The sequence below is a fragment of the Ovis aries genome, chromosome 3, assembly GCF_016772045.2.
Source record: "Ovis aries strain OAR_USU_Benz2616 breed Rambouillet chromosome 3, ARS-UI_Ramb_v3.0, whole genome shotgun sequence".
Taxonomy (NCBI): domain Eukaryota; kingdom Metazoa; phylum Chordata; class Mammalia; order Artiodactyla; family Bovidae; genus Ovis; species Ovis aries.
The window spans coordinates 81,963,155-81,975,285 of NC_056056.1; the positions used below are offsets into that span (position 1 = coordinate 81,963,155).

A 12,131-nucleotide genomic window follows, 5' to 3' on the forward strand; every position below is an offset into this window, starting at 1 on the left:
TTTTCCTCCTCCCAGCTCCTGCCTTCATACGGAATGTTTCAAGTCAAGTTCAGAGGCCCAGAGATGCCTCTCTACTTTGACTTGGTGCCTTAACCTCTTATTGGTTTTGTTCAGTTTTCTTTTTGATTATGCTAACGTAGGAATGTCCCAGAATCTACCAATAACCTGGGCACTGTCCAGTGTAGGCATCTGAGCTGAATGTAAGGAGTAGATCAAAAGAACCTCTGCCTTGTTCCTTCCCTAGACACACTCTGACTCCCTTCACTCTCTTTTCCTTCCCTCACTCTCTTTTCTCCTAGAAGGAAATGCTGATGGATGTGGATATTAAAACCACATCCTTAAAAGAGATACAGAGGAAAGGCATAGGATTATACAGTATCTCCCCATGAATACGTACAACTTTACCCAATTACTGCCTAAGAAAGATTCCAGCTCAGCTAGTCTGCTACTGTGCTGATCTGATGTAAGATCTGGGAAGAACTAAGACTTGAAAGGGGCCTGAGAGGCCAGGAATTGTTACACTGGAAATGGAGAAAAGAAAAGGTCCAAGGAGACAGAAGCTAGGAGGAAGGGCATCAAGAACCTGTGTGTGTGTGTGTGTGTGTGTGTGTGTGTGTGTGTGTGTGTGTGTGTGTGTGTGTGTGTGTGTGTGTGTGGCGGAGGTACAGAGGGTGGGGGAGGATTGTTAACTGACTTTGGGGAGAGTGAAGAGGACCAAAATAGGGCAATGGTGAGTGGAGGAAAGAGATGTTAGACTGAGCGTTGAGAATATACTTTAAGCCTTTGACCTCTCTCATGGGACTGGGTAAATATTTTTAACTAATTTAAATTACATTGTTATACAGGAGTGCTGTTTCTTCTGCTGTGTTTTGTCTAATCCAAACCACACAGGGCATCCCTATTCATGTTAAGGATGAATGCCTTCTTTATGAATGAAGGTTTCCTATGGAGAAAATGACACCAGCTTACCTTATTTCCATGCCTTTCACTCTTGGCACCAGGTAAGCTCCATCAATGCACATACGTTGCTTAAGATGAAGGTACAGCTGAACAGGGCCCTGTTTTGGAAAAAAGGCAAATTGGTTTGAGTCTGTCTTCTAAACTGGGGTCTTGTCTTTATGTCTAGTCAAGGGGGATCTTCTGGAGCTTCTGCCTAGAGCTCTTTGGAAGTTCTGCCTGCAGTTATTTGGGCCTGTCATGAGATGAAGCCTCAACTCTGTAAAGGCTCTGAGATTCTACTTCACCACAGGACCTGTTAAGCCTCCTGCCCCAGACCTTATACTGGCCTCAGACTCCCAGTGCAGCCACACTGTTGATACCACAGGGTCTCCATCTGAAATGTCTGGAGGGCCCCAGGAGCCTTATTTAATTGGTTTATCTTTAGTGTAGAGGCTCCTTGCATAACACTGCCATCTTTCGAGAAGGAATACATTGGCAGTCAACCTGGAGGCTGTAATCCCTATGGGAAAGGAAGGCAAGGCCTCCAGGAGGCCTCTGTTAACAGTGGACATATGGGGGCCAGGCAAGCAGAACTATTAACCATCTGCATCCAATAATGGCAGAAACCTGATGAAATGGCCTGGGTGCTACCCCAGACATCTGGTACTGCAGCATCCTTCACTGAGAAGGCACTTGAAGGAAGAGGTGAAGAGACAGGAGTTTCTTTTTCAGTCTCCACTTGTAGGATCCTGTCCTTTGGCCTTTACTGTCTCTGGTGGCTCTGTCAACCTGTACAGTTGTCTCTCTGTATCCACGGGGCACTGGTTCCAGCAGTCTCTGCAAATACTAAAATCCGTGGATGCTCAAATACTTCATGAAAGATGGTATAGTCCACTGAATACAGTTGACTCTCCATATCCATGGATTAAACAGTCTGTGGTTGATTGAACCCCTTAATGAGAAACCTGCAAATAGGGAGTACTGATTTTACATTTATTAAAAATCACCCACGGACAAGTTGACCCAGGCAGTTCACACCCACGTTGTTCAAGTGTCAACTGTAACTGGCCCACTTAGGGCTGGGAGAACAGCTAAAAACCAACCGACAATGATGGGAACTTGGGTAAGTCAGCATCATTGGTCCAGGCTTTTATTACTCTATATGTGGTAAATAAAGTCACTTTGTCACCTACCGTGTGGGAGATTCTATCATCTATCTATCTATGTAGCAATTATGAGCACTCAGTTTGCTCATTCCAACTTGACCTGACTTTGCCCATGAATCATGTGTTTACGGTCAGCTCCAACTGCTCTTTCTGGTTCCATTTTCCCCTTTGCTCTTGGCACAGAAATTTTGGATATTTTCACTCATTCCGAAAAACATGCATTGGTTTCTCTACCATGTGTCAGGCATTGTTCTGGCCATCTCAGATATATTTGTGAACAATATATAGAGAGATCCTTGTGGGGGTGGAGTTGAGGGGAAGATAGATAATAATAAGCAATAAACATAAATATTAAATCATATAGTATGTTAGGAGATAATAAATGCTTTGAGGACAGGAAAGAACAAGGTTGTGCAGGTTAAGGGTGATCAAGAGTGTCAGGATGCAGAGAAAGGGCAAGTTTGGTATTACACAGGGTGGTCCAATGGATCTCATTGAAAAGTTGAGAATCTGAAGACTGCAGAAATGAGAAAGCTGGAAGTAGACTCTGGGCAAGAGTGTTCCGGTAGAGGGTACATCTACAGCAAGGAGGCTGGGCTCCCAGAATGAGTGAGGAAGGGAATATCCAGAGAGGAAGACAGGGAATTCCCTGGTGGTCCAGTGATTAGAACTCTGTGCTTCCACTGCCAGGGACCTGAGCTCAATTCCTGGTTGGGGAACTAAGATCCTGCATGTCATACAGCTTGGCCAAAAAAAAAAAAAAAAGAATAAAATAAAATACTCCAAAGAAGAAAGAGGTGAGTGCTGGGAGAGGTGGGTAGATAATTAATTCAGGACCTGTTTTGGCCATTATAAAGACTAGTTTTTATACTGAGAGGAATAGGGACTTATTAAAGAGTAAGCCTAAAAGAATTAGAGGAGAGGGGGCTTTTGAAGTTTTGATTAGAGAGTGATATGGTCTAAAGCACATTCTAAAAGGATCACTCTGGCTTCTTTGCTGAAGGTCAGAGTAGAAGTGGGGAGACTTGGCAGGTGGGCACAGTGGTAATCCAGGAGAGAGACGATGGTGTCTTTGGCTAGGATGGCAGCTAGGAAAGAGGTGAGAAGTGGTTGGATTCTGGGTGTGTTCTGTTGGTAGAGCTAATTCCTACCAGATCTGATGTGCATGTGAGAAGACAAGAGTCAAGGGTAACTCAGTTTTCTGGCCTGAACCATTGAAAGAACAGAGTTGCCACCATTATGATAGGAAAGACTGCAGGTAGATCAAGTTTGGGGAGCATCTCGAGAATTCAGTTTTGGACATCTTGAGTTTGGAGATATGGGGCAGACAGCTGGATATATGAGTCTAGAGTTCAGGGAAGAGGTCTGGACTAGATATATAAATGTGGGTCATGAGTGTATTGATTGTATTTAAAACCACATATCTGGATGAGATCATCAAAAGAGGTGGATAAAGAAGAGCAGAGGATTGAAGTCTGGGTCCTGGGCAAGTCAACATTTAGAGGTCAGGGAAAAGAGGGGGAGCCATGGAAAGAGACCAAGAAGGTGGGTGCAGTGAGAGAGGAGAGTGAGATGCTCTGGAAGCCTAGGGAAAAACATATATGGAGGAGGAGGATGTGGTCCATTCTATCAGATGCTATTAATAAGATGAGAACTGAGAATTGACCACTGGATTTAGTTAAGTCATGGTGACTTGGACCAGAATAATTTCTGTGGAACTCTGAGGGACACAGACCTGATTGTGGGGTTGGTGTAAGAGAGGACTGAAGGAGAGGAATTGGGCATAGCAAGTACGGATGAGTCTTTTGAGGGATCTGCTCTAAAGTGGAGCAAACAAATGTGACAGAAGCTGCCAAGGGAAGTACAGTCATTAAAAGACTTTTTTTTTAAGATGCAGGAAATTATAGCATGTTTGTGTGCTGATGGAAAGAATCCAGCAGAGTAATAATCTGGTGTAGGGGAGGAAAGAAAGAATTACTGAGTAATGTCCGTGAGTAGGTGAGAGGGACTGGATTGCCTACACAAGTGGAGGAATTTGCTTTTGATGGATGAGTCAGCACTGAGATAGTAGGTGGAAAGGCAAAGTATGAAGATGAAACTGCTGGACAGGGGATAAATGTGATGTTAGGGATCTGCAGCTTTCTCCTTTGGCTCCTTCTATTTTCCCAGGGGAAAAAGAATCCCAGTAGATTCTTTTAGAATTCAGGTAATAGAGAGTGTGGAGGGAATCTGAAGGGTTTGAGAAGAGAAAAGAAAGGATGAAACTGTCATCCAGGAGCCTAGGTGAGTGAGTGGACCAGGGAACCTGAGTATTACAGTTGGGAAGCACTAAGGGCCCACTTAAGTTTCATCAGTATGAACTTCAAATGAGGTCAAGCAGCCTAGCTGGGTGTACTTCTCCAGGTGATATGGTCATGAAATTTTACACTGGGTCAGGAGGGGAGTAAGAACATCAAAGGGGTGGGCAACAATGAAGGGTGGTGGGATCAATTGATTGAAGGTTCTCATTGTGTCAGAGGATAACTGAGATCAGCAAGGGGATAACTTGGAAAGATAGGAGGATGCATAAAATTGAGATTATGGAGGGACTGCTGTTTAATCATAGCTATGGGTTGAAGGGAGGGAAAAATCACTGGAGGACAGAAATTCAAGAGATTGAAAGGTCTGGGTATTGGAAGGGTCATCGACATGTATACCAAATCACCAAGAGTTAAGACAGTGTTAGAAAGAGTGAGTGATGATGAACCAAGATCTAGAAAAACTGCAAACAAAATATGGCCAGGGGGTCAGGAGAAGATAGCAGCGATTGGTAAAATCTGATAAGATGCAACTGAATGTGGTATGCAAGAGAGTACTTGCAAAGGTGACAATCAGGATTACGGAGGACACCTATCTCCCCTCTAGGCCTAGGGAAGAAGGCTGGAAGAAAAATCTCAGGCCCCACTGGAGAAGGCTGTGGGGTCAGCAGTGAACTCAGGGGAGAGCTAGGGGTCCCATAGCGAAAGAAGTGAAGGAGATGCTCAGAGAATAGACTGAGGATAAAGGAAAGTTTGCTAATCATGGATTATGAACTCCAGATGTCACGGAAGAAGAGTTTCAAGAGTGAGGAGGGTGGGAGAGGCCACAGAATAGGAGAAGGACAGGGCCTCTGGGAGCCAGGGGGATTTTAGGACCGACAGAACAGGAGCGAGTTCACAGTGAGATTAGTCCCATTGGATACAAAGCAGATGATGGTGGCAAGGCTGAATGCTGGGATTTCAGGGGCTCCCACTAACGTAGGAGGCGACAGGAGGCTCTCTGAAGAGAACATGACCTGACCCAGCCAGTCAACTCCCTGAAGAGGCCTTTCCTACTCTTTCCCTGCTCTCTTAATTTGTCACCTTTTCCAAAGGCAGTTGCGACAAGTCTGAGTGCCACACTATCCACTGGGTTTGAAAGTAGGTGGACAGACTTTCCTGTCTCTGATAACTGAATTTCCTGTTTCTCTCAAAGCCCTAAAAGTACTTCATCACATTCACACCCTCCACACCCCAGAGTACACATCCGGGGCTCTGTTGACACACTTGTCCTATGGACTGCTGCCAAGAAGGTCCGAGTTCAAATATTCAGGGCTGAAACTCTCCCCCATGGACATGTGGGGAAGGCTGATGTCCCAAGGTCTATCAGGTAGTCTGTCTAAGGCCATCTCATCCGCCTTCACGTCGCCACACAAACCCTTCTCTCCTCTCTGCTGGCACAGTAAACTGCTTTGGCAGGAAAGCTTCCAAGTTTGGGAAAGATGGTTTTCCCTCCTGTGGTCCACATTTCAGAGCTCACAGCTGCTCACCATCTTGGTGAATGAGACCGTGCTTCAGTTCCTGGCTGCTCAAACCCCGGTTAATCACTTGGTCCTTGTCTTCATTCAGCTCCTCTTCCAGGCTCAGTTCTGTCCTGGTTGAAAGCCAGACCCATTCCTTTGGGCTTGCTCACAGCCTGAGCCGGCCGCCCTCTAATCACCTCCAGGGTGTGCTTCTGGACACTCCCCAAGGCACTTCCAGAAGGAGGTTTGGGGAAGGCAGCCCAAGATGCTAATGAAAGTGTGGTGCTTGCAAAGATACATGAAAGGATGAGCTTCTGGGAAGCAGCTGATGTTCTGACATCCAAGTCAGTTGTTCAAACACTAATTTCTCATCTTGCGGTCTTCCAGGATCTCAGAAATCTGCTCTGCTCTGGTATGGCTGGGTGCCTTGTCCAGGGGAGCCCTACTTTCTCTTCTACCCTCACTTTAACTTACCTCAACTGTTCTATCATAACCAGCTCTCCAGAAAAGATATCCAAACCAGAATGTGACTAGTTAGACTCAACAGTTACCTCTTCAGTGAATAACTGCATTTTAGTGGGAGAGATGGGGGTCAGCAAATTCAGATGTTAACGGGCCAACAGGAGGATGGGAGTGAAAAACAGGATGCGATGGCTGGGATTGTGGTGGACCACAAAGTACTCATCAGTGTGGCCAGCTCTTAAGATTTAGGGGGAGAAGCTAAAAGAAAAAGAAAGAAAATTCAGATATTTCTGTACCATCTTCCAATTTTAAATGCTTGGTAATTAACTCAACTTTTAAAAAACACTAGGAAAGCTAGACAAATATCTTTGGGTCGCCTTGGCGCATGGCCCAAGATGAGACAGCAGTGACCTGTAAGCACGCATCTGACTCTGTGTTGAGCACAATGGTTCTTTAATGGTTGATTTTTAGTTAGAAGGCCACTTGGGGCTCCTTGTAGTCCTGAAATCACACAGGAAGGCCTGACCTTGATGATTATATCCAGGCCACTCAGAGTCCTCCTCCTATGGGCAGTCTGTTCCTCTGTACTCTGGAGTCTTGGAATAGGTTGCATGGCCCCCTCAGGAAAACCATCAATTTCAATGAAGCTGCAATCACTGGGGCCTGCTAGAGGCTGGTGGGTGTTACAGCAATGTCTCCCTCACTGTGAAAGGCAGCTGAAGGCTGAAGTGGAGTCATTTCAATCTCTGGTCAGAAAGAGCATCAGAGTCAATTACCCTACAGCAGAGGTTCCACAGGTAGCCACTGGAGTCAGATCCCTGGGCTTGAAACTCTCCTTTGCTAGTTAATTAGTCTCTCTGACCTTAGTTTTCTCATGTGTAATAACAGGGAATTAATAGTACATTCTGGAGAAGGCAATGGCACCCCACTCCAGTACTCTTGCCTGGAAATCCCATGGATGGAGGAGCTTGGTAGGCTGCAGTCCATGGAGTCGCTAAGTCGGACATGACTGAATGAGTTCACTTTTCACCTTTCGCTTTCATGCATTGGAGAAGGAAATGGCAACCCAATCCAGTGTTCTTGCCTGGAGAATCCCAGGGACGGGGGAGCCTGGTGGGCTGCCGTCTATGGGGTCACACAGAGTCAGACTCGACTGAAGTGACTTAGCAATTAGCAATAGTACAATCTAAGTAGGGTTCAATGTGATGAGCTGGGCAAGTGTTTCCTGTGCACAGACACTGTAGAGTAAGCACCCACACTGGGAAGGGGATGTGACTTCATTTTCAAACCAGGGCTCTATTTAGTATTTAGTGAGAGCTTATTTTTACAGTCACATTTGAAAACTGGTGGTTCAGATCTGTTTCACTCATCATCTCCAAACTTGCCTTGCTCTTTGCCACTCTCTCCTGGAGGCATGAGATTCTCTGAGATCCTGGGGACAATTTTTGTGTCTGAATCCCTTAGCCCCAGGCGGTGGAACTTCATTAGCCTTTTCCCCAGTGGAGTCTTTTTCTGTCCAACAGGCTCTTTCTCAGCGAGCTGTATGCACCTCAACAAGTCCCAGGCTCAGGAGACTGGTTCAGAAGGTCCCACTAAACTGGGAACCAGCGTGCTGGGAAAGCAATTCTCTTTTCTAATGCGGCCATACCCACTCTTTGCATATACTTAACTCCCCCCTTCGTTTTCCTCCTCTTTTAAATACAGTCTGCCTCCAGCCTGTTCCCCACCATCACCCCCCTCCCCCCACACAAAAAGTGCTATCAAAAATTCAGAATCAAACTTTACATTTTAAGATGTGATTTAGTTGGTTGCCTTCCAACCTCAGGCAGCATCCCCTCATGCATCTTTGTAAGAGGAGCCAGCATTTCCGGAAGACTGGCCACACAGCCCGGGGTCCCTGGGAGAAGCCTTTAAAAAAATATCAGCGCAGGAAGGGAGCCGTCTGCGAATGGCAGTTAGGGAGGGTATCCAGAGTACAGAGAAAACCCTCAGGTTAGGCACTTAGGGGGTCTGGGGACAGGAAAGGGAAGCCAGGCCTCAGAAACAGATGGGAGTCCGCCCCTCCCGACTCCGAGAGCCGCCTGCAGCGCAATGATGGCCGGAAGTGCCCGGCTCGGAAGAGGGTGAGCGGGGAGGGGCTGCCTGCGAGCCGTGTCTCCCAACTCGCTGGACTGGGATGTTTATAGCACCTGTTTTTCTCGACCTGTCTCCACCTGGATTTCTGCGGTCTGTGGCTGCAGCGTGTGTCGGGGGGAAGAGGGAGCGCACCTCCTGAGGCTGATTCTCGGCCTCGGGGCTCTGGCTGGAAAGGGAGTTCCAGTATCCAAACGAATGGCCAAATGGGGGAACTTCGAGGCAGAGCGGCTCTTACCGTGCCGCGTTTGCAAAGAAGTGGGCGGTTAGGCCCGGTGAAACCCGGGGCTTTCCAACCCCACCTCGTGTTCTGTTGACCGCAGCCGTGGGCGTGGGTGAGGCGGGTGTGGGCAGCGGGGGAAGTGGCTCCCACCTTCCTCGTCGCCTGGGGGCTCTGGCTTTCCCTTTCTTGCTCCTCCAAAGGGTTAAAGCCTGAACGACTGTCCACTCTCCGAAGGGGGATGGGGGTGGTGGTGGGGGTGGTGGGAGGTATCTGCATTTGGAAAGAGGAGCCCAGAGGGCACGGGGTGGCCATTCTCTATTCAGACCCTTGTGTAGAGTCCAGGCCATCCGGGTCTGCACCCTCAACTTCTCCTAATCACTACGTGCCTGGTTGTTCTCAGACTGCGATGACATCATTTTAAAAAATGAAAATAACTGCTCTTTAGGCTTTTAAAGAACCTGGAGGGCAAATAAACCCGAGGAAGAGTCTTCCGCCGGTCCCTGAGGCGGCCGTCTAGAGTGCCTACCTGAAAAGCCGCCCTGTCTGCTCCATCAGAAGAGGCCTTGGGCAGGGTGGGCGGAAGATCCCGGGAGGTTTAGGACAGCAGCGGTACCTAGAGAAACGAGAACATCGTCGATGTTGATCCGGCAGGTTCCTTTTCTCAACCTCTGGGCGGCACAAACTTGGTAGCGCTGCTGTTGCTGCTGCTGCTAAGTCACTTCAGTCGTGTCCGAGTCTGTGCAACCCCATAGACGGCAGCCCACCAGGCTCCCCCGTCTCTGAGATTCTCCAGGCAAGTGGGTTGCCATTTCCTTCTCCAATGCATGAAAGTAAAAAGTGAAAGTGAAGTCGCTCTTCGTGTCCGACTCTTAGAGACCCCATGGACTGCAGCCTACCAGGCTCCTCCGTCCATGGGATTTTCCAGGCAAGAGTACTGGAGTGGGGTGCCATTGCCTTCTCCGAGCAATGTTGTTAGGGTGACCATTTCACAGGTGGAGAAACTGAGGCTTAGAAAGGCCAAGGGACATGCCCCCAAAGGGATGTAGCAAGGGCCACCTTCTGTTTCAAACTCAGATTCCGGGGGCCTGCGGGGGTCGGCGGCAGCCAGGGGTGTGTTGGGGGTGGCGCGGCGGGGACCGAGGAGGCGGGAGGGCAGGCGCGGGGAGGGGGCGGTTCAGCCGGCGGCGGCCTCGCGGGGAGGAGCAGGGGCCGGGGCCGCCGCACAGGTCTGGGGCCGCTCGAGGGCCGGTTTGATCGCAGGGACTAGAGGAGGCCCTCCGGGGATCCGGAGCGGGACTGCGAGGCCCGGGCAGCTGCCAGACGCGGCTGGTGACTGGCCTGCGCCGCCGGCCCCCACCTCCCGGCTGCGCTGCGGTCGGGCAGCGAGCAGGCCGCATACCGCTCGGCGCAGAGGAAATGGCTGGAATTCCTCCCGCGGCGCCTCGCGCTCGGGCCTCGGGGCGGGCGGGGCGCTGGCGAGGGCTGCGCGGCTCCCAGCCCGCGGCACCGAGGGGGGACCCCTTTCCTGGGAGCGCCGCCGTCTCTCACTGCCAGCATCCGCGCTCCCCGGGCACAGGCTCGGCCCCCACGGAGACTCCACGGCCCTGCCCAGTCTTCTGGCCCCTTAACCTGTTCCTGGTTTTCTGGGCCGGCCATCTGGGAAGGGGTTCTGCGTCCCCTGCTCAGTCCCCTCGGGCCTCCCTGCCGATCAGGCCTCGGGCCCCACTTCTGGGATGGTGCAAACGGGGCGCACTGCACGCCAGGGCCTCAGCAGAGCGTGATGCTGGAGCTCCAGGCAGGGAGGCCTCTGCAAGCCCCAGCCTACGCTTTTGGAAAGCCCTGGCCACTGCTATCTGCAAATGTTCTAGGCTATTGAAGTGTTTGTTAAATGAGTGAATGAATGAGAATTGGGCAGGCACAGTACAAACAAAAGCAGAGACCAAAGGAAAAGCAGGCCAAATGTAGATCCTGTTAGAAAGCGCTCAGTTTTCCTTCCTGCACACGCAAAGAACCTGCCACCACGACGCACACCCAACTCAGAGGGCCTGGCACCAAGGCTACTTTGACCTTCACACCTTGAGGCTGGTCTTAACGCCAAGGCCTATTCTCACTCTCTGCCCCTTGTTCTAAGCTCTGAGCTTGGTTCAGCGATAAGTGCCCCCTTTTTCCTAGCTCACCTTTCCACATCTCCACCCACAATACTTCCCATGCTGCCCTTTCTTTTTTTTTTTTTTTTTTTGCCCATACCCCATGACACGTGGGATCTTAGTTCCCAGACCAGGGATCAAACCTAAACCCAGGGCTGGAACCTAGAGGACTGCTGGGGAAGTCCTTCCCGCCCCCCCCCCCCCCCCGCCCCCCGTTTCTGGACCTCTTCTTTTCTCTGCAGAAGGCTCAACAGAGTCTGATTCTACATGAAGTGAGTTGTCTGGATTGGGGCACAGAAGGTGGGGGCCTGCGCCAAGCCTAGGGGCAGAGACAGTGGTGGCTGTGTCTTCTCCTCCTCCCTCCTCCCCCCACTCCCATGGGATAGTTTCAAGCAAGGGAGCAAAGCATGGACAGGGTTTCCCAAAATTGGTCCGCCTCTGAGTCCAGGTTATCAGTTTAAATTTCTACTCTCTCTAGGGTTCCTCAGTAGCCAGACCTAATCCTGGGGATGCCCCAGGAGGCATTAGGAGGACAGAAGCAGGCCTGTCCTAACACACTTATCTCTCCTCAGTCAGGCCCAGTTGGGGGTGGTGGAACTGGGGAGGGGCAGGGAGTAAGGTGTCATTTCCAAGGCTGCCCCTGGATGCTTGCCCATGAGGAGCACGCCCAGGAGGCCTTGGCAGACCCTCCATACAGAGGCAGGCAGACAGAAACACAGACAGCTCACAGTGACAGTCTTGGTTCTGGGAATTTTGGAAATGAAAACTCCTACATTTTTCAAAAGAAAAAGGAACAGATTTTGGCATCTGTGCTCCAGAAACAGGAACTGACCAGGACAGTGACCTTTGATAATCACTTCCTCATCTCAGTGCTCAGAAGCTGCTGGGTTCCCCCAGCCCTTCTATTTTTGTCCCCAGTGTTCTGTGGGCAGGAACCTGAGGGCTTTAGCAGAGAGAAAGGGAGAGAAAGGAGAAAGGCATAGAAGAGAAGAAGGAGGCAAGGAGGGGAGATAGATAGATAGATAGATAGACGTTACATATTTATTTATTTGGCTGCACTAAGATTTGGATCTTAGTTGCTGCATGTGGGATCTTCAGTTTTCCCTTGCAGCATGCGGATTCTTAGTTGTGGCAGGTGATATCTAGTTCTGTGACTAGGGATTGATCCCAGACCCACCTCATTTGGAAAGAAGAGTCTTAGCCACTGGACCACCAGGGAAGTCCAGGGAGTTATTTTTAAACTGTGTTCTTGAGGACTGAGG

At 49.7% G+C, this 12,131-nt stretch overlaps 1 protein-coding gene and 1 long non-coding RNA gene across 8 annotated transcripts in view; both read right to left on the reverse strand.

The window, feature by feature from the left end:
* Positions 1 to 10,139, reverse strand: part of LOC105606919 (uncharacterized) — a 64,897-nt gene extending 54,758 nt beyond the window's left edge. For 5 of the 7 annotated variants that reach the window (XR_009599853.1, XR_006059220.2, XR_009599848.1 and 2 more), the window contains exons 1-2: positions 9,249 to 10,139; positions 970 to 1,058 (exon numbers count right to left, since the gene is read on the reverse strand). This is a non-coding gene — a long non-coding RNA (uncharacterized LOC105606919). Of the gene's footprint in view, positions 1 to 969; positions 1,059 to 6,455; positions 6,625 to 9,248 lie in introns of all 7 variants that reach the window. The other 2 variants (XR_009599851.1, XR_009599852.1) reach the window with 1 other exon arrangement.
* LOC132659412 (uncharacterized) lies at positions 7,511 to 10,271 on the reverse strand. The gene is made up of 2 exons (XM_060412233.1): positions 10,122 to 10,271; positions 7,511 to 9,335 (listed from the first exon to the last, which is right to left on the reverse strand). Exon 2 carries the CDS (start codon positions 9,032 to 9,034, stop codon positions 8,360 to 8,362), a length of 675 nt encoding a protein of 224 aa, XP_060268216.1. The 5' UTR covers positions 9,035 to 9,335; positions 10,122 to 10,271; the 3' UTR covers positions 7,511 to 8,359.
* Positions 10,272 to 12,131: the final 1,860 nt, after the last annotated feature.

Bases quoted from the DNA above. Each gene is read 5' to 3' on its own strand.
- LOC132659412 (XM_060412233.1), bottom strand. From the start codon at position 9,034: ATGGCCACCCCGTGCCCTCTGGGCTCCTCTTTCCAAATGCAGATACCT.